Raw genomic sequence first — 22,664 nt, 5'->3', positions numbered from 1 at the left:
ACAAGCCTGTTGTCATGTTATGTCATGTAATTGCGTGTTGCACAACAATTTCCCACACAGGTCAGAAACAAATTTTTTTGTGCAGCTAAAGTCATTGCGTCTTCACTGTAAAAAGTGTTGACATCTATGTGCAACGAAGACCCTTAATAATAATGCAGAAGTAAACACAACTGATTCAAAAGTCTTAACATGAAGTCTCATAAGGATGTTGTGCCAGACAATTCTAACTACAGTGTACTTTGTTTGAATTGATTTTATATTTGGTCTTAAGTTCAGAGAAAGGCTTAAGAAATGACCTCATATGATTATATCATTTTGTCATTGATTTATGTGTTCTATTCGCATTTAAATAAGATAAATGAAGCAACATCACAGAAATTAAGCAATCCATTCTTAAAATCACGTTTGTTTGAACATGAAATCAAAATTGGCCCTATTTACTTTCTTAATGCACATTCCTTGTCTTATTATAAATGATTCATCAGTGGATGATATTCTGAAGAAAAATAGTTTGATTAATCTTTAATCAAACTTGAAAGACTTATTCTTCCTATGAAACGACTTTCCCTTTCTGCTGATGTAACTTGGGCCACACAGACTACTGGATAATGTTAACCAATAGCCAAACAGGGATTTTAGTTTTGTTCGTTTGTTTGTTTGTTTGTTTTTATTAAGTTACTGCTGTTATAATTATAACAATTATAATAATATTAATTATTATTAAATATTTGGGCTCCATTCTGTTATATAGCACCCACTTTTCATAATCTAATCCATATATAATAGATAAACTTTATGAATAAAAATAAAATGAAAATTAATTTAAATTCCTGTTTTACTCATAAACGTACCAGATTAGATGTAATGGTTTGCAAACTCAATTCATGTAGACTTCAGACATGTTGCAGCTGTACAGTATATTGCTGAGAAATACATGAAGCCTTTACACAATTACAGCTTGTTACCATGCAGTGATTCAATATGATACACTGCTGTTATTAAAATGTGTACACATTCAGTGTACTACCATATTGTGCAATGTACAGTACATTTATTTGCAATTTGGGACTGTTCTTCACCCCCTGTTGCAATGTTTCAGCAAGTCGTTTATCTGTTTTTTTTCTTTCCACTTGCATACACAATTGATTCCATTTCAGCAAACGTTTTTTCCTGTTCTCTCCATATTGCTGAAAATCAATTTGCAAATACACACTGTTGCTCGCCGTCACCTGTCTGACAGCGCGAGTGTGGGATAACCGCCATGACTAGTCTATCAAACCCTCATCCATTGGCAACATGTCAGCAGGAATTGGTTCAGTTTGGGAAACTCAGCCGTGAAATTCAGAATGACAAAATGCGGTAGGCTCGGGCTCGCATCATTGCCTGAATAAAGTCGTTGTGGATACTGAACTGTTGACCTCAGCTGTAAGAGATATTGTATTGCACAGAATGTAATCCACTCACAGCGTGGGGCCTCCCCATGTTTGTCATTTGGAATGGGGAAACAAAGTGAACAAACCACTGTTTTTAAAAAGCTTTTCTCTAAATTGCATGATTGCTAAAGCCTGTTCTTGTTATTTCATAAAACATGTTTCAGTCATCCACTCTTCTTTCTTTCTTTCTTTCTTTCTTTCTTTCTTTCTTTCTTTCTTTCTTCCTTTCTTTCTTTCTTTCTCTCATTCCCGAAAAAAAAAAATGACAAGTTTATTTCAACTCAGTAAGCATGGACCTTTTAAGTTATTTACTTTCAGTTTTATTTATTTATTTTTTGACTGTAACCACTACAGAAAAAGAGAAAATGCTCATATTTTTTCTCTTTTTTATTATTTATTTATTTAATACAATTTTTGTCATTATAAAATGTAATTATTGGCTTGAATGAAAAGATTAACTGACATTAACATAAATTTGAAAAATTCATACTATTCATTATGCATCCCTTTTGCTTTTGAAGCATTTACAGTATGCTTTAAAGCACAAGCTAAACAAGATGATCGTGTCCACCAGAATTATTACAAAATGATCCAAAGAGCAACTTGTGCTTCAGTGGAGGCAAGAACATCTGACCGTTTGTACAGAGTCACATGTACAGTGTCACAAATTTTCTTACTTAATTAGTGACCTAGAGAGTACAGAACCTGAAATATCTCTTATTTGTTTTATGTCATGCTTTTTTTTTTTTTTTTTTTTAAATCCTGAGACATTGCTTATTTCAAGGCTTAAAGGGTTAGTTCACCTAAAAATGAAAATTCTGTCATTTATTACTCACGCTCATGCCGTTCCAGACCCGTAAGACCTTCGTTAATCTTCGGAACGCAAATTGAGATATTTTTGTTTAAATCCGATGGCTCCGTGAGGCCTCCATAGGGAGCAATGACATTTCCTCTCTGAAGATCCATAAAGGTACTAAAAACATATTTAAATCAGTTCATGTGAGTACAGTGGTTCAATATTAATATTATAAAGCGACGAGAATATTTTTGGTGCGCCAAAAAAAACAAAATAACAAATTATTTAGTGATGGCCGATTTCAAAACACTGCTTCAGGAAGCTTCGGAGCGTTATGAATCAGTGTGTCGAATCCGCAGTTCAGAGCGCCAAAGTCAAGTGATTTCAGAGGAAATGTCATTGCTCCCTATGTAGGCCTCACGGAGCCATCGGATTTAAACAAAAATATCTTAATTTGTGTTCCGAAGATCAACGAAGGTCTTACGGGTATAAAACGGCACGAGGGTGAGTAATTAATGACAGAATTTTCATTTTTGGGTGAACTAACTCTTTAAATTAGTTACCTTTCAAAGTGGAACTCAACACTGCATCTTGTACCGACACTATGGTCAGCATGACTGGTGTCTGAAGCATGTGAAAACACTTCATCGTCTGGCGATAGCCCATGACGTCATAAGGGTCCCTGATGTTCAGACCCTACATTATCATCATGGCTTCCTCCTGTGGAGAGCAACCATGCCAAATTGGCCCAGGATTAGAGCAGGTTTTTGGAATATGGACAGGAGTCTGAAACCGATATTTCTGACATTTATTGCATATGTGCCCTGAGCAGTGCTTAATTGCAATTTATGCATGTCGGCGCATTTTCAGCAAAAATACTTCAGTTTAGATAAGTGGATGGACACATGTCTGAGGACATCCTGCCCACTTCACATGCCCCCCAAAGTGAGAGTGGCATGGGTCAGTTGCTGTGGTCTGAGGTTTATTGTGTCTGACATCTCTCTTGCTCTACCCCGATACCCTGAAATATCTTGTTTCCCAGGATTGAGCTGTGTTTCCTCTATGTTAGGGTTTAAAGTAAAATTGTATTCTCCCCTGTGTATGGTTGCTTAGCAGGTACCTCCTTAGGGTTGATGCAGGGTGAATGGAGTATGTAGAGTAATTTCTTCCCCCTACTTCCAATTACTTCCCTCCCCAACCACTTCGAAATAGGGATATATACTCCCCTTTGGCTGAATCCCAAATGGCACCCAAAAACCCTCATGGTCTTCCTCTGAGTCCACACTTTCGTGACATAATGCCGCTTTGACTGCTGGGTAAAGTCCTCTGCGTAGCTCGCAGACTTGCGGGTTCAGCTGAAGTGCGCATCGAGGGCGCATAGCGTTTTTCTGAAACCTAAAATGATGAATGGGACACTCTACAGTCTCGTGGACTTAACGGACACGTTCACACGGCAGCCATTGTAAGTCCACAAGACCAAAAGTGCATAGAAGTGTGTCATTTGGGATACAGCCTTTGAGTGGGTGTTGTATAGGCCTCGCTAGTTTGACCCATGCTAAAGCGCTAGCTACAGCGGGACATGGAGAAGTGCCTTTATTTAAGTCATGATTGAGCTGCTCTCTCCCAGTGTTCTGGGTTTTTAAAATAGGGCATCGCTCCCCTACGGCCTCCTTGGGGTTGAAGTATGTGTATGAGAGTTATTGGCAACCTGTAGCTTGCCTTTCTCTTGTTTGCCTCCCTGTCTGAGTAATGACTAGGGGCATATCTCCCCTTTGGATGGCCCCAAGGGTTGATGTTAGGTTAACAAACTATATGGGCAGTATTTTTCCTCTACTTCAAGAAATAGTTGGGGAGGGAAGAGAATGAAGTAGGGACAGCGCTCTCCTTAGAATGGCCCTGGTTTGACAATGCTAATAAGTAGAGGAAGTTTGCCTGCAGGGCATCCCTCCTTGTTATCTGCCACTCTATAATTGTTCAGTAGGATCTTGCTCTTGCTCCCCTTTTAAAAGCAGGGTTCGAGCCACCTCCCCCAGATTTCTGGGGTCTTGAAGTAAGACTAAGCTCCTCTGGGGCTCCCTTGAGGTTGAGCTTCTCTTGTGTTGAGGCTCCCGCTTAAAGAGGCAGCAACATCAGAGATGGTAACCGCTGAGTGTTTTCTAATTATATTGCAGTCTCCTTGGAGAGGCAGCAACATCAAATATGTTAGCCACTGGGAATGTTTGACAACACAGTAGGCTCCCTTTGGCAAGCTGCCCTTTCAAACATTAGGGCTAGTGAGGCATTCCCTCCCCAACCATTTCGGGTATTAAAGCAGGGTCCCTTGCCCCTTTCTTAAAGCCCTGGTTATCCTTGTTAGTCTGCACTTATTCTTTGAATAAAGTGCGAATCTACCTGGATTCTGGGAAGAATGATAGGCAGGGTGTGAGCGCTCCCCTTATTTGCTTGGGGTATCTGAACAGAGCTGAAGCTCTTCATTACAAGAATCTGTGCAATTAAGTGTTTGCCATTCTTGTATTACAACCTTTTCTGTAAAGAATCGAGGCTGTATTTCCCCAGAGTAGTGGTATGCCAAGGTCAATAGTTTAAAATCTCTCCATGGCAGGCATTCCTTGAGAACTGTGTCAAACGAGAAAAGCGCTGTCACAGCTTAGCCATGTTTTCTGTAAAAGCTCTGCCTTTAGGGCTGCAGCAGCCCGCAGGGGAGGTAGGAAGGTTCTAGAAGCTGTGACTTCCCTTGCTATAAAAGAATAGAAGCTAGAATATCTTCAGTTCTTGTGGGAGACATTGGCATAGGGATGTTACCAATACACGGCTTGTGTACATCTACTTATGGACATGCCCTGAGTTGACACTCTGACTCCGGCTAAGTAATCAGTTGAATCAAGATATGCTATGCCCACTATGTTTGTGCATATTCTCACCTAGTGAGGCAGGCATCCCCATGGCATGGTGGAATGTGTATTCGTTCCCCATAGAGTCAATCCAAGACGCAGTGTTGAGTTCCAAAGGGAACGTCTCAGGTTACGACTGTAACCATGGTTCCCTGAGAAGACTGCATCTCATTGCCATGCCATTGGGTCTGCCCGCACTTCTCTTTCAGACAAAGAAGTTGATGACGTGCTACGGGCTCCCTCTTATTCTCCCAGGCACTCTGCTTATGACGTCATGGGCTGTTGCCAGCCAATGAAATTGTAGTGTGTTTACACATGCTTCAGACACCAGTCACACTGATGGCGTTCCCCATAGCGTCAACCTAAGACGCAGTGTCTCTGTCCCCTTTTTAGGAAACCATAATTACAGTTACGACTGTTTTTGTTGTTGTTGTTGTTTTTTCATTATTAATTTTTTTTTTTTTTTTTTTTTTTTTTTTTTTTTTTTTACTTTTGCACCCCACTATATATTTATGATATAGAGCAGTATGATTAATGTAAACATAGTGTATAACATATAGTTATATATGTTTTATATATGTATAGAGAGAGAGAGAGAGAGTAAATAAAAGTTCCGTGCATGCCTCCATTTATGTACAGGGCCAGCCTGGACACAGTTATTCTTTATTATTAAATTTTTGCATTTTACTAAAAAGTAAAGGAAAATAAAGGAAAATAAAAATAATAATAAAAAGTAAAATAATTCAGTGTAGTTTTATAAAGAAATACATGCATACACAAACAGTATTTGCCTACAAAATTAATTTCAGACATTTAAGCTTATGCTTTTACTGGTACAGTAAATTTGCTTTCCTTTTTGATTTCCAGCACTTTTGGACAGCAGAAAATTTGGGAAATTGGACTGAGATGAGCATACCTCAAATGATTGCCATTGTGGGTTTGAGATGTAGGGGTACTTTGTGTAGCACACAGTAAAGTATGAATAGTCTGAATTACTGGACCGCATCTCTGTATTGCCTATACTGTTCCATTCATCTACTGAAGACATACTAGATAACCATACAGATGATAAAATTTCAAGAAAAAAGGCAAAGCCTATTCCTTTGGGACAATATTATTGCAGGGCCATAGTAAACATTATGAATGACATTTTCACTCATCCACAATTCTTTTGTGGAGATAAACAATATCCATACTTTACTGTATCACCCTTTCTTTTCAAATCATTCCTAAGCCATTTATGTTGCAATAACTTGAGAGAGTGTTTATGTATATTATGTATGTGTGTATATATATATATGTGTGTGTGTGTGTGTGCGCGCGCGTGTGTGTGCGTGCGTGTGTGTGTGTGTGTGCGCGCACATTTTTGTGACATATCAGGACACAAATTTGTATTATGACATGGGTATGACATAGGTATTACAAGGAGAGGGTGACTTATGAGGACATTACCCCATGTCCCCATTTTTCAAAAGGCTTATAAATCATACAGAACGAGTTTTTTTGAAAAAGTAAAAATGTGCACAGTTTTCTGTGATGGGTAGGTTTAGGGGTAGGGGTAGTGTAGGACAATAGAAAATATAGTTTGTACAGTATAAAAACCATTACGCCTATGCAATGTCCCTACAATTCACAAAAACAAACCTGTGTGTGTGTGTGTGTGTGTGTGTGTGTGTGTGTGTGTGTGTGTGTGTGTGTATGTGTATGTGTATCCACCCTACCCCATTAAAACTTGGCTCTATTTTAAAATTTTGGCAATGTAATTCTTACATTCTTAAATTATCCTAATGCCTGTTGGATATTGTTGAATGTTGAATATTTACTGTATATATAAGTTATGAATGTATGTATATGTATGCATAGTATGTATATGAGATAGAAGAGTAAAAGTGGGATGTGGTGTGTAAATTCTGTGCATCAAGCTCTCTCTCTAAGAATGCATGACTCTCAGCGGACATTAATAGAAGCGCTGTGCACTACAGTAACAGGAAGATTCTCCAAATCAGACTATAAAAAGTGCAAACTCTGTGCAGATGCCAGCACCCTTCTAAGGACATCATGTTATGTTTGATGATGCTCTCTCGGGGCTGTGCTCTCTGATGGTGTGCATCATGGTGTATGTGCGAGCATTGGCTCACAACACCATGAATCACTGATTCATGACAGGTCACCCTCTTATGAGTGGGTGAGTCAGCATTTTTACCCCCTTTTTTCTGCTGTTTTGCTGCTTCACAGTGATTATAAAACTTTCAGATCCATCTGTGATGTCTGTACAGCTGCTGTTGCGATATTCTCAAGTAACTTTCGTGTTTCACACTCACAGGCTACTATACTGTCAAAAAACTGTTAATTTTGTAAATGAATCTTTATTTTAATACTCTTTTATTTCATTCAGTCACTGTAAGTTCATTCTGTACTTCTCCAAATTGCCACGTTTCTCAACCCTGCTGAAAAATGCAGCATGCATGAATTCCATGTTGGTCCAGGGTGGTTTATGCTGGTTAGAGCTGTTATAGTGCTGGTCTAGCTGGTCATGCTGTTCTCAAGCAAAACTGAGCTGGTGTAGCTGGTCCAGCTCTCCCGCTTCCTATGCTTGTGACCAGCATGCAAATCATATTTTATGCTGGATTTTTCAGCAGGGAATTGTATTGGTTTTATTGACTTAGTAGACACGTTCTTTGTGGCTGATATGAATGTGCATCCTTTTTCAGATCCTCCCGCAGTGGAGCCGGTGTATACAGAGATCAGGCAGGGTCTAGGCCGGCCATTCTCACTGAGCTGCAGGGTCTTACGTGCCCACCCCTCAAGAGTACTGACGTACGAATGGAAACTGGGCACCAGACTGCTAACAACAGGCAAGTTCGATACTCGGGACGAGACGGAATACCACGTAAGGGCACTCAACCGCGAGGGCTACGGTGCATACACTTGTGACATCACCAACGAAGCAGGGGCTGGCCGATGTACTTTCCTTGTCACAGGTAACACAATTAAAATACATGTGCAATTTAAATGGATGCATTTGCAGTATAATTGTGTATATTTATGAAGATAGCACATAGGGGAAGGATGAATCAGTGACTCTTTCCACTGGTTACATTGTTACGCCAGTAGCTGGCAACAAGCAACTTCTGAGTGAGTCATTAAATGACTCAACCAGTGTGATTCATTCATGAATGTAACAAATGACTCTCTTTAAAAGTGATTCGGTGAATTGTTCAAAAACTGATTTATTTAGGTACAAAACAAGATAACTGTCTTTATAAGCAACTTAAATGATTAATTCAGGAAGGAGCTCTCCAGTACTATGTGTTGCTGAGAAAATCGCAATGGTTCTGCTTTGGCTTTGTTTGTGATTGTTTTAATTGGCGGGACAAAACTAGACAAAATAACTGGTAAAATTGTGTCTGGTAACTGGCAATATTATGTCTGAAATGTAAGTTACTCAATATTAACTTCTTTCTTGTGTCCCAGATGATGTACAATAAATACACTATGCACTCATACTATGTATTATATACCCTACTAGTTTATGAGTTTAGAAAAGATTATTTTGTCAACCAGCATTGGAGCCTGATAGCCCTTCCCCTACGTAATTAATGCTGCGACCATTGAATGCTCAAAGTGTCCATCATTCCACACTTTAATTTTCTTGTTAAGCAAGTGTATCTTCTGGGTTTTTGAAGTGCACGTTTACTTGTTGGAAATTTCGGTGTGAACACACTGCTTTCACTATTTATACTACAAAATGGAAGAGTGCATAAGTACAGTATGTGAATTGGGATGCACCTCTTGTTTATTGAAATGCTGTATAAATGAAATGTCACACTCATTATTGGGCTAAATATTAGCATGGCTGTGATATATTTAGAGCAAGCAACAGCACTTTTGCTCATGTGCTTGTTTCTTAATTGTACATTTTGGTTCTTTGTTGATCTCCTTAAGCAAAACCTGTCAAGTATCACCAGTTTACGATACTTTGGTGCCTGATTCAAATCTTTTCCTGATAGGCAAATAAAACCCATAACAGATTTTTGTGCTACAAACACATTTACGCACCGTTTTTTTTTTTTTTTTTTTTTTACTGTGCATTAAGCAGATGTTGTTTTTTTTCCTGGAAATATTTTCTTATATGCATACTTATATGCAGTTATTAATAACATGCTAATCTCAACTACAAGCACTTAACAACAGAATAAATTAAACTGTGCAGATACATTACTAGCATTATGTGCTTCACTAGTGATTCAAAAGCCGCACTTGCTTTTCCTTCGAGATTCAAAACCCCATATCTAGGACTTGCCGTATATCTGTTTTGGCACCGATAAATCCAGTCTACCATGTCACCTGGAACATTTGGTTCAAATGGTGGAGCAGTTTCTCTTTGATTTCGTGCCACCACATAAGTAGCCTGATCTCATGCCTGCTACTGCACCAGACGCTTGTGTTTAGAAATGGGAACTGCTAGCTCGTGTTTTTGCCCTCCCTGCTGTTGAATATTCATGGATGAAATCCCAGCTGGTTGATGAGGCATCCTGGACCAGAGGAGGATGTGGGGGAGAGAGAGAGAGATGAGCTACCTGCTTTCTGATGCATAGGTTATTCTTGGAGATGTTCACCCCTAATCATTTAATTTGCATTGACAATTTCCTGCTCTGTTCAGGAGGCATAAAAGAGGATTATATCACTCATATCCACTCTCCTTGTATCCGCATCTCTCTCTCTCTCTCGTTCCCTCTCTCCTCCGTGCACTTCTGTAGGACATGCTGAAGGCCATTATTTTGCACAACCCATGCATCTGTGATGAGCCTCTGCTCTCTGTGATGCTGGAACATGCTGCATGAGCTTGAAGCTCTCATTTATCGTTGTCATCATATGGGTTTTTATATGTATGGGTGTTAAAAGAGCACAAGCCAGTAAATCCCATGTTCAGTCTGTTTTATTGGAGGTTAAGCTCCTGTAATGTTGTATTGCGAAACAAACATGGCGAATTCAAGCAAATGAAGGCAAAGGCACAGAACAACAGCCAATGTCACATGGCCACAGGGTTTTGTGTGACACTTGTGTGAACAAATGGCCAATGCATCAAGCTGACATTTCTCTTTGTCAGAGCAATGTGCACAACTGTTCGAAGATTAAAAAAAGCTTGAGTTTTCTTAGTCTCAGCATTCATTTTAGATGTACGCAGTGCTGGGCGAACTCAATAGGGGTTACCAATTAATACAGCAGAAAGTTCAGAATGTTGAGAGAAGGCCCTGCAGGACCATCATGCACCTATTTTCTGAAAGGGCTCCAGTGTTGTACTGGCTCACTTGTGCCCAAGGCGAAATAAGACGTGACCAAGGAAAGAAACACTTTTTAACAAGAAGTTTTATTTTATGTATGAAATGTTTTTGTGTAGTGGTACAGTTTTTGTTTTGCACGAGTTGAACTGGGTTCAAATCCCGACCTAATGTTCACATTACCAAATGTGAATGTTTCTGCATTGTTTGCACTATCAACATTTTTCACAATGTCTTTACATCATTGTAACTACAGTAATACACTGTTTTTAAGAGAAGTCTCTTTTGCTAAACCAAGGCTGCAACAATTTGATAAAAAATACAGTAAAAACAGTATAATATTATGAACTATTATCACAATTTTCTATTTTAACATTTTAATAAATGCTCTAGAAACATTTCTTGTTATTATCAATGTTGAAAACAGTTGTGCCGCTTAATATTTTAGTGGAAACCATGATAAATATTATCTGGATTCTTTGATGAATAGAAAGTTATAACGAACTGCATTTATTTTAAATAGAAATCTTGTCTTTCTTGTCACTTTTGATCAATTAAATGCATCTTTACTGAATAAAAGTATTAATTGCTTTAAAGAAAAAAAAACTTTTGAATGGTAGTCTACCGTTTTATTACATAAAAACAAGGGCTGTCAAGAGATTCAAATAATTTTATTAATTTCTGATTAATTTACCATTTTCATAGAAGTTAATGTGTTAACACATACAGTTCCTTTTTAAGATAAGACAAAATGGGTAAAATGCAGGATGGACATTCATCAAAATGATTTGATGAATTAATTATGTTAAAAAATTCAGGATTTGCAGATGATTCATTTCACTTTTTGCAAAACAATTGGTGTTAAAGAGCCATAATACATAATTTCTTTAATAATGTCTTTATTCCAAGCTAAACTGCAACTGAACTTGTTAGTTTAACACCGACTATACAGGTGCTGGTCATATAATTAGAATATCATCAAAAAGTTGATTTATTTTACTAATTCCATTCAAAAAGTGAAACTTGTATATTATATTCATTCATTACACACAGACTGATATATTTCAAATGTTTATTTCTTTTAATTTTGATGATTATAACTGACAACTAAGGAAAATCCCAAATTCTGTATCTCAGAAAATTAGAATATTGTGAAAAGGTTCAACTTTGAAGACACCTGGTGCCACACTCTAATCAGCTAATTAACTCAAAACACCTGCAAAGGCCTTTAAATGGTCTCTCAGTCTAGTTCTGTAGGCTACACAATCATGGGGAAGACTGCTGACTTGACAGTTGTCCAAAAGACGACCATTGACACCTTGCACAAGGAGGGCAAGACACAAAAGGTCATTGCAAAAGAGGCTGGCTGTTCACAGAGCTCTGTGTCCAAGCACATTAATAGAGAGGCGAAGGGAAGGAAAAGATGTGGTAGAAAAAAGTGTACAAGCAATAGGGATAACCGCACCCTGGAGAGGATTGTGAAACAAAACCCATTCAAAAATGTGGGGGAGATTCACAAAGAGTGGACTGCAGCTGGAGTCAGTGCTTCAAGAACCACTACGCTCAGACGTATGCAAGACATGGGTTTCAGCTGTCGTGTCAAGCCACTCTTGAACAACAGACAGCGTCAGAAGCGTCTCGCCTGGGCTAAAGACAAAAAGGACTGGACTGCTGCTGAGTGGTCCAAAGTTATGTTCTCTGATGAAAGTAAATTTTGCATTTCCTTTGGAAATCAAGGTCCCAGAGTCTGGAGGAAGAGAGGAGAGGCACACAATCCACATTGCTTGAGGTCCAGTGTAAAGTTTCCACGGTCAGTGATGGTTTGGGGTGCCATGTCATCTGCTGGTGTTGGTCCACTGTGTTTTCTGAGGTCCAAGCTCAACGTAGCCGTATACCAGGAAGTTTTAGAGCACTTCTTGCTTCCTGCTGCTGACCAACTTTATGGAGATGCAGATTTCATTTTCCAACAGGACTTGGCACCTGTACACAGTGCCAAAGCTACCATTACCTGGTTTAAGGACCATGGTATCCCTGTTCTTAATTGGCCAGCAAACTCGCCTGACCTTAACCCCATAGAAAATCTATGGGGTATTGTGAAGAGGAAGATGCGATATGCCAGACCCAACAATGCAGAAGAGCTGAAGGCCACTATCAGAGCAACCTGGGCTCTAATAACACCTGAGCAGTGCCACAGACTGATCGACTCCATGCCACGCCACATTGCTGCAGTAATTCAGGCAAAAGGAGCCCCAACTAAGTAATGAGTGCTGTACATGCTCATACTTTTCATGTTCATACTTTTCAGTTGGCCAAGATTTCTAAAAATACTTTCTTTGTATTGGTCATTAGTAATATTCTAATTTTCTGAGATACTAAATTTGGGATTTTCCTTAGTTGTCAGTTATAATCATCAAAATGAAAAGAAATAAACATTTGAAATATATCAGTCTGTGTGTAATGAATGAATATAATATACAAGTTTCACTTTTTGAATGTAATTAGTGAAATAAATCAACTTTTTGATGATATTCTAATTATATGACCAGCACCTGTATGTAAAAAGTGTGACAATATTTGTCAAAGATAAAAATCTTTTTTTGGAAGCTGCATTCAAAATTCAGTTGGCTCAAAAATCCAAGTTGGTTTGCTTCAGGGTGCCTGAGCTGTGGGGATGGTGGTCTAGTGGTTGATGGGTTAGTAAGTACTCCCCACTGGTTGATAGCGGCACACTGCTGGGGAGTCAAATATTAAGTATTCATGTGCTGAGATTTAGTATGAGCATGGGTTCTTTGTCGTGACAATGCTGAACACCAGGAACCAACTTCAATTACACAACTATTCACACCCCAGAGGTCTCCTGCTTGGTCTTTTGTAGCTCAAACCTACATGATAGTGTATATATATACACAGGCAAACACATATATCAAGAATTAGTGGTGGTTAGTGTTCACTTTAAGAAGAATTGAGTATAATCACTGTAACCCAGTGAATGTGTAAATTTAATTTCTTCGGATGTCCAAGGCTGTTATTTGTTGCATACTGATGTACCTTGAGACTAGGTTAATTCAGAATTGTGGTATTCATCCAACCCTGAATCTAATGGATCAAAGGTTTGCACTTTTAAAGCATGTGTACATTTCCTTTATAGAGCATAGTGAACTCACTCTGAGAAATTTTGGCTGCAGGAGCCTCTGGGTTCCTTTGGCCTCTCCGCTAAGTGGCAGCTGATCCATCCAGTGCTTTCTTTCTCCATCTTAGGCTGATTTAAGAGCCATGTGTTTATGATGCTCCTGCTTTTTCTCTCCACCTTCACTCAAGCATTGATTCCCAGAGGAGTCAAATTTATTCCTAAGCCTTAAGCAGAGTAAACTCCATGGACCCATTAGCATTGGCTCTAGATTTTTCCCTCTTAATAAGCTGGGGATAAAATAAGTGCTGGTGACAGGCCTTATCCCTGACCTGCAGACATCAGCAAATTTTCCTTACCGCCACCTTTTCTTGCACTTCTCGCTATAACCCTCCAAGGTGTTTCTACCGACTTGGTCATTCAAAATTTCTCTGTCGAGAGATGAGCTTTTTGGATGGAGTGGCCTGTCTGACAGAAAGAAGCATCTGTGGAACTGTGGAAAATGTTTACTGTTTTATTCTGCTTTCTAAAACTATTTTGATTCATTTTTAATAATTTCTTTTGGTTTTAGTAAAGTGACAATATAAAAACTAATTACCTTAATAATATAATTCTCCAGGATTCAGACACAAGACCTTTTTACCACTTAACCACAATAATGTTTTTGTTTGTTTGTTTTTTAGCTTTTTGTTTATTTAATTGTGCTGTCTTAGCAATGTACTGTAAAAACAGCTATTTTAGATAAAATAGAGTTTCTTTTCATTTCATGAACTTAAAGCATTTGTTGTCTGCAAATAATATATTTGTTCTTTTTTACTTTGATTCTGCAAGTGTTTTTTAGCTTGGCGAGAAACAGACAGGCCTTGATGCAAAACAGTTTTTTCTTTCTCGTTTTCATATATTTTTTCATTGCTTGTCAGCTTTCAGCAGATAGAGAGATGAGCTCTCCTAATGGTTTTGCTTTGTGTCTGTCTCCTTTGAACCTCTGATGGAGAACGTTCCTCTTTTTTTACTCATTTTACACCAGTAATGGTTTGTAAACGCATTCACAATATCCTCTATCATCACTTCAGTGCGCCAGACGTTTGACCTGCCGGTCTAAACAGCAGACTATGTGTTTTTTAATGATCTCTAAATATACATATACATACAGCATAATAGCAGTGAGACACTTTTCCATTATTTTTAGAGGAATTATTAAGTTTATTCGTTTATTTAGCTTCACTGAGACAGGCTTACCTTATCAAACAAATCCCGGTAGTTTACTTTTTGTTTAAATTACTTATCTAACACACCCCAAACAGAGAATATTTGTGATAATGGCCAGAGGGAATGAGGGATCTAGCACTTTTGGATCTGCAACTTATAGCCAACACAAGCCATGGAAATCTTAACATCTGTCTAAATTGTTTGGTCAAGATTACAGGATTGTATATGAATTATCAATTAAGACACAACAAATTTCTCAGTCTTGGTTTTGGCCTTGAAATGTGGCTTTGAATTTGCACTAATAAGCTAATGTGTTTTTCAGGTAAAGCCTATCCACCTGAGTTCTACTATGACACCTACAGCGCTCTGTGGCAGAACAAACCTCGTGTCTACGGCTTCAAACTCCAGTGGACTCAAATGAATCCCAATGCGGTCGACCGTATCATGGCTTATCGACTTGGTATCAAGCAGGTGAGTGTGTCTGAACACTTACTTAAAGATGATGTCAAGTTGTTGCCTGGAAATAAGATTTTATCAGTGGTATGTTTTAGAATTCATACCAGATGTATGATAAATATGTGGGAAATGTATAAGGGTCAATAAATGTCCACAGTAAAAAAAAAAAATTGTTCATTTTATCAGTCAGTGTATGTATGAATTGCATTTTTAAGGTCTTTAGTTATATTTCTTCAATACATTAATAGATACGACAAAAAAAGGCCATCATGTCATTTTTAAATACAAGTTTTTAATATTCTGTTACCCAGAATGCTTAGTTCTATTTTTAAAAGCCACAGTCAATGCAAATTAAATGCACCTTCTCGTCTGTGAAAAAAATGTGAGAGAAAGGCTGTGCTCATGGCAATATATATGCTCATGGCAATTGACTTTTCAAATCTCTATTGTCTTTATGTAGCATCCATGCTAATGGTGCATTTGGCATGTGTGTAGAATGTTGTGCACAATTGCTTATGAAGGCAGTGCTAAATTAATACGGAATTTGAACAAGTTTAGTTGTCAACATCCTACCCATATAGGATAAGTCAAGGAACATTATTAAGATTCATGGGACACATTTATGGTTACTGTTGACGTAGTTCATGTCAGTGTAACAGATACGTTCTGTTTATTGAGTAGGGCTAATATTTGTCCAAGAGCTTAAGCACTCTCCGATGCGCTGTACTGTTCTGCCTCGATGCGTGTGGCCATGCAGAGCAGTGTGGTTGTCAATTACGAGTCATCATCACACTGTTCTGTCACCCTCTCCTTCACACTTCCTCTGCTCAGCTGGAATGGCAGCGTCCACGGCCATTTATAATGACATCATGTGGGGTGATTTATTCCTTGTCAGATTCGCCTTTGCTAGTGGCTGCCTACTGGTGCTCAAAGTCAATGCAAAGTACACGTAGCATGTTTTGCCATGCCATATTGTTGTTTTCGCCGTATCCTTTCCTTCCGTTTCGTTTTGTTTCCATCTCCCTTTCATTCTCTCAGGCTTTTAGCAGATTCCATCAAGGTCTCTGCTTTGCTTGTGTTTTGGGATTGCATTATTAGTAATGTTTACTAGTCTTAGCACTCTGCTTTTTATGCTCAAGGGATTGTTGAGCTTGAGATGAATTTTGTGTTTGCACATGATCAATATTGTTTTCAGGCAGTTGATGCAAGAGATGCCCATATAACACCAAACAAATGATGAACCTTCAGTCATCATTTACTCATTCTAATGTTGTTGCCAACCAGTATACTGTTTTGTGTTTGTTTGTTTGTTTGTTTGTTTGTTCGTTTGTTTTCCAGGAACACAAAAATTGCAATGTTTGAAGAATTGTTATGCAGCTCTTGTAGACAATAAAACACAATCAAAAAATTCCATACAACTCATGCATTATATTCTTTGGGTTTAGAATGATATAAATAAGAAAATAAGGAAATCATTTTGATTTTTGGTTGAACTATACTCTCTAAAATTGAACAATTTCAAAAGTTTGGGGTTGGTAAGATTTTTTTTTTTTTTTTAATTTGTAAGACGTCTCTTACCAAGACTGCATTTATTTGATCAATACAGTAGTATTGTGAATATAAATGTATTCCTGTGATGACAAAGCTGAATTTTTAGGAGCCCTTACTCAAGTCTTTAGTCTGGAGTAATAACTGCTGAAAATTCAGCTTTGCATCACAGAAATAAATTATATTTTAATGTATATTAAAATAGAAAACCATTATTTTAAATTGTAATAATATTTCACAATATTACAGTTTTTTCTGTATTATTGATCAAATGTGCATGTTATGGAGGAATGCACAGTGCATGCAGGGGGTGTGGCCTCAGTAGCCCTGCAGGAAGTAGTGTGCGGTGTGAATGTGATTGAGGAATGTGCAGGGTAAAAATTCAGCTGAAATTGCATTAAATCTGTTTGTTTTAACCAAGATTATGCTGCAAGATGGGTTTTTTTCCCAACTACATTTAAGTTCCCTGTTATAGGCATAACCTGCAAATTCCCTGTTTATTCTCATTAATTCACATTAATTCCCATATATTCCCGTTTATTCCCATGGAAAGTTTCCAGCCTTGAAAATTCCCGGAATTTTGCAACCCTAGTCCCCAGAGATGTTGCTGCTGGGATGCGTGCATTTCATTTCACGCACGCGCATATGAACGTATGTTCACACAGGATATGGTTGTCTTTTCCGAGCTGCAGTTTATAAACACCGTTGCCCTTTGCCATTTATTAAACATAATAAATAGCTGTATTTCACTATCACTTTTGTAAGGCACAAAGTCACAGAACACAGCCCTGGCAAGTAAGCACACAGGCACAGACAGACCAAGAGATGCACTTGCTCGCTAGGTCAGCAAGACAGACAGACTAGAGAGAGATGCACATCAACTTAACTTTACTGTTATTTGCTGACATCAAACTTGGAGAGGAGAGAACACTAGTTTACCCGATTGCTGTTCCTGCAATTCACTCTCATGGTGTTTTTTCTCTATCTCTCTTTTCTCTTTTCGTGAACAGAAGGATAGTTCCGCTTCATATTCTCATCAGAAGTTGTAAACATTGACACGCGCTTTGACACGAGGGGGAGGCGGGGTCTTGCGTGATTTGCGGGGCCCTATGCAACTTGCATAGTGAGCGTATAGGTTTTTGAACAATGTTTGAACAATGTAAGGCTGATCACCGTTACTGACAATCGTCATTTTGGCTGCGTGAGATTCTCCAGCTTTGTTGAGCAATCGAACCACGAGTTGTTAAAGCTCCACCCTCTTCTGGAAAGGGGGCTGGGAGCAGCAGCTCATTTGCATTTAAAGGGACACACACAAAAACAGCGTGTTTTTGTTCACACCCAAATAGGGGCAAATTTGACAAGTTATAATAAACGATCTGTGGGGTATTTTGAGCTAAAACTTCACAGACACATTCTGGGGACACCAGAGACTTATATTACATCTTGTGAAAGAGGCACAATAGGATCCCCTTTAAATCATTTTTGTTTGCCTCTTCTGGAAAGGGGGCTGGGAGCAGCAGCTCATTTGCATTTAAAGGGACACACACAAAAACAGCGTGTTTTTTGCTCACACTTAAATAGGGGAAATTTGACAAGTTATAATAAAATATCTGTGGGGTATTTCGTGCTGAAACTTCACAGACACATTCTGGGGACACCAGAGACTTATATTACATCTTGTGAAAAGGGGCATTTTTCTCTTCACTAGCTAATTTTAAAGGGTCCTACAGTGTGACAGATTACTTTTTAAAAGTACAAATCTCTCAATTTATATGAGGTCATAAAGGCTACATACTGTATATAATAATTATAAAATGAATCTACAAAATGGTGTTTAAAGTGGTTGTAGATGCATTTTAGCATGTCGCACCACAGCATGCCACCCCATCTACATGTGTCCTCTGGAGTGTAATGATCTAGTGGATGGACTGAAGAATCAGAAAATAATAAAAATCCATGCCTCCCATAATGGCCCATGTAATGTAGCTGTTGATTTCCTTCATTAGATTTGCTAATAAATAATTTAATGCATGTAGCAAAAACTTTTTTCAAAAGATGAACATCACAGGCTTGAAAAGAAAAGATTCTATCCATTTGAGTTCAGATGATCTTTATATCCCAGCATCTGTCACATTTCATATTTAACTTTATCAGCAGAAAGCATTTAATTCATTAACTCTAAAAGAGAAATAAATGCATGCGTGTCATTTGCACTATAGAGAGGACACCTTGTACTATCCTTGATGACTTCCCAACTGAAAGCACACCTGGCACTGCAAAGAGAAAGAGAGAGAGTCAAAAACAAGAGAAGGGGCAGAAAACTAATTAACAGCTGTGTCCGGTGGGATGAAGCTGCTGTAATAAGATAAGCTTTACAGGAGAAATCAAGGATGGGACCCCAGCGAACAGAGGTTAGCTGTGTGAAGCGATTGCGGGGGCATCCGTTCTGTGCTTTTGTGTGTGTCTGTGCGCACATGTGGGTGTGGAGCTGTGTGCTTGTGCCTGCAGTGGGTGGTGATTGACTCATCTGTTCTGATCATGATGGAGGAGTTTGGCCTCTTCGTTAATTTCTTATATTCTCCCTCTACACGGCCTCTGCGCATCCTTTTTTGTTCAACAACTGTTGTTCTGCAGTTTATTTGTTCTGTTTAACATGCCGCTTTTCCCCTACGTGCTCATCCATCATGTTGTCTCGCCTGGTCACCTGTCGACGTGAGCCCCTCGCAACGCTCTGTGGGCTCTTTGCCCGCTTTGGCTAGTGACATTTCCAGGACGCAACGGGCATGGGAAGTCTTAGCCTGACAATCCTAAATGAGAGGGCTTGGAGTGCGTGCAAGCTAATGGAGACACTGCCAGCCAAGCATATTAGGCAGCGCTTCAGTGCCTAACCCTGGGACGGGCAATTTCACTGCGGGGGTCTGGCGTGTTTATAGATCCCCTAGGAATGAGATTGCTTACCCTTGCTTTTTATAGCCTTCATGTACTATATTAACACTCTTTGAGGATGTGAACATGCACATAAATTTGATGATTTTGAATATCTTTATGTAATTTCTAGTAAAAAAAAAAATGTTGAGTAGTGTCACCTCTGACAAGGATTCTTCAATATATGTTGTTTAACACAAGGCCTGATGTATAACAAGCTTTCAGACTGATTGCTTGTTATTTCCTTTTGTTCAGTTCACAATCCTAGTGGAGAAACATGTATTCCCAAGGAAGAGATTCAAAAAGAATCAAAGCAGTGGTTCTGTTTAAACCTGGTATAAAATGTTCCATTACGGGTGATTCGATCACAAAGGGTAGTAAAATACATCATCTGTGATCACGATGTGGCAGCCTCCCCCAGTTTCTCTTGAAGCCAATACTGAAGTGACATAAACTGCAATTCATTGACTGGCTGCTAGGGACAGGCTCCAAAAGAGAGCAGAATCTCATTGAGCCCCATGTTAAAATGCCCAAATTTACAGCTGAAAAAAAGCATATTTACAGCCTGGACCAAATTGTAGTTTTGGTCTATATAGCTAATTTTGCCCTTCATGACAACTCTGAGGGGGGTGAATTTTTTTATAACTCATCTGTTTAAATTATGTTAAGCCTTAAAGTTCTGCATAATTAAGGGCGTGGCCACTTGAGTGACAGGTAGATTGTTGCTGCTGTCTGTGAACCGTCACTTTACCTCAGCTAATTCCAGCCGCTGAATTTCTGAATCTCTGCCGTGTTTGTGCTTTTTTCGGGATTATTTCATACAATTATCAAATAATATGGCTTGCTGTGCGGTTTATGGTCGAGACAGATGTGCGTCTGTGTACATGTGCACACATGCAGAAGATAAACAGAACACACGTTGTTGGATCATCTTGGCATTGGCTAAAATTTTGTTCGTCAGATTTACTACAGTGACAATGCCTGGAGAATATGCCTCTCAAGACACCACAAAATCCAACAGCATTGCTTGGATATTATAAATAAAACTGCTGCACTATTTTGAAAAATTATACTTTGGACGTGGGCTCATTTGTTTGTGAGAGTCTAATATATACGATCGTATACAGATTTACAACATAAACACTGCTCAGATTGCATAATTTCTTGAAGAACGATGATGGAGAGCAGATCATTCAGAAGAAATTGACAATATATCAATATTTCATGGATTTAACGCTTTTGTGGACAAAAAGTGCTGTTGTTTGTTTTTCAATGGACGCTCATGGACATTTTACCCAAGTGCGACGGATTGGATTCATCTTGCGATCGCTATTTCATTACAAAGGTATGAAGTCCCGTTTTGATTTTGCGTGTTGTCATTTGCACACCCGACACAAATTACAATATTACTGTTGCTGGAGCATCTATATTGTAAAAAAAAGATGCTGTAGATTGACAGTAAAGCTTTAGAACTTTCAAATGATATAGCTTGTTATCTTTAAAATTTTAGATAGTGTCTAAGATATATAGCTCCTTAGCCTGATAACATGATCACGTCACGCTAGGCGGGCATGGTTTCAGCAACCAGGCACCTCAGTTCCAACCACGTCCCGCCTCTTTGCCCATTTTCAGTTATCCAGGAGTGACATGCTGTGACGCGCTGCCAAGATGGTACCGGCCACTTTTTGGCTTCAAAAATGCTCTTCAGAAATCTACGGGTGATGTCACGGACACTACGTCCATATTTTTTTTACAGTCTATGGTGATCACTTGTGAAGGTCTCTGATTTCATGACTCTGTCAGTATTGTATTGTAAGTATATCAGCCATAATTTTAATATCAGTGCATTCCTAATCGAGCCTGATATTAGTATAGTAGCATGTGTAAACAAGGTTATGGGTTTCTGTTGTTACTTTACTTAAGTTTTTTTTTTTTTTCTTCAATGTAACCGGGGCCCTGTTTACACCTGGTATTAAGATGCGTTTTGGTCAATCGAATCACAAGTGGACGATGCTAAATACAGATGTAAACAGGGTCTAAAATGTTTGGAGCTTGTCCACTTTCGACCACTCCCAAAGGTAGTCAAAAATGCATTCGACCAAATTGCTTTCATAGTGTAGAAGCTCACGTGGTCGAATGTGTTCGAACAGCAACAAAAGGCCATCTACTCTCCACCTAATGACTTCATGCGTAAACATTATAAGAAGCACACTAGCAAGACGGGATTTATACTTTGTCGGCTGAAGACCCAAGTTTGGTTTGAAGATGAAAAATGTACCAAGCACAATGTTCTCTAACCATTTCTGATTTCTAACACACACTCATAGCGTTCGGTGTGGTCTTGCAGCTGTCGGTGCAGAAACAAAAGCAGCTGCTCTGTGTGTTTTTCCGTTTTCTCCGGTCGGGTTCATATGTAAATTGCATGAGCTTATTTCATCCATTAGATCGAAAGATCTGAAAAACCCTCCCTTCGAAGAAATCAGGACAGAAGTAGTTGAAAGAGGACAGAAGAGACGGATGAGAACACCATTTGTAAACGGCTATGTGTCTCCCTTGTCTATTTGTGATCCGATCAACCAAAACACATCTTAAAACCAGGTGTAAACAGGGCCTGGGATAGACATACAACCCTATGGAGATTTTGCAGATTCTGTATAGAAAATGTCTATTGTTCTGATATGCAGCAATCTTTCCATCTTAAACGTGGTCTTCAAGGATTATTAAAGCTACTTGAGCACTGGTCTCACAGCAGCAATAAAGGGCAGCATGCAGCCATAGTTATGAACAGCCCTAATGTTTCTATGACCTCGTTTTTCACTATACAGCCTACGTACTTCAAGTTTAACGAGCCCTCTTAACATTTTTTTTCTGTGCTTATGGCACTTAACACGCTGTTGTAAAAGTCATCCTAACTTAGATGACATATAAGGTTACACCTCTGTAGTGCTGCAAGTTGCCTCAGCTTTATGTTTAGAGGATGTTATATAGCACTTTTTA

At 38.8% G+C, this 22,664-nt stretch overlaps 1 protein-coding gene across 2 annotated transcripts in view; it reads left to right on the top strand.

The window, feature by feature from the left end:
• Positions 1–22,664, top strand: part of mdga2a (MAM domain containing glycosylphosphatidylinositol anchor 2a) — a 157,638-nt gene that overhangs the window by 101,610 nt on the left and 33,364 nt on the right. For both annotated transcript variants that reach the window (XM_051868285.1, XM_051868286.1), the window contains exons 9-10: positions 7,832–8,101; positions 15,061–15,209. In XM_051868285.1, the coding sequence (XP_051724245.1) occupies positions 7,832–8,101; positions 15,061–15,209 (419 nt within the window). The remainder of the gene's footprint in view (positions 1–7,831; positions 8,102–15,060; positions 15,210–22,664) is intronic.

This window comes from Ctenopharyngodon idella, chromosome 17, assembly GCF_019924925.1.
Source record: "Ctenopharyngodon idella isolate HZGC_01 chromosome 17, HZGC01, whole genome shotgun sequence".
Taxonomy (NCBI): Eukaryota; Metazoa; Chordata; class Actinopteri; order Cypriniformes; family Xenocyprididae; genus Ctenopharyngodon; species Ctenopharyngodon idella.
Note: the sequence above shows the minus strand (reverse complement) of the source record. Positions and strands in the feature narration are given on the sequence as shown.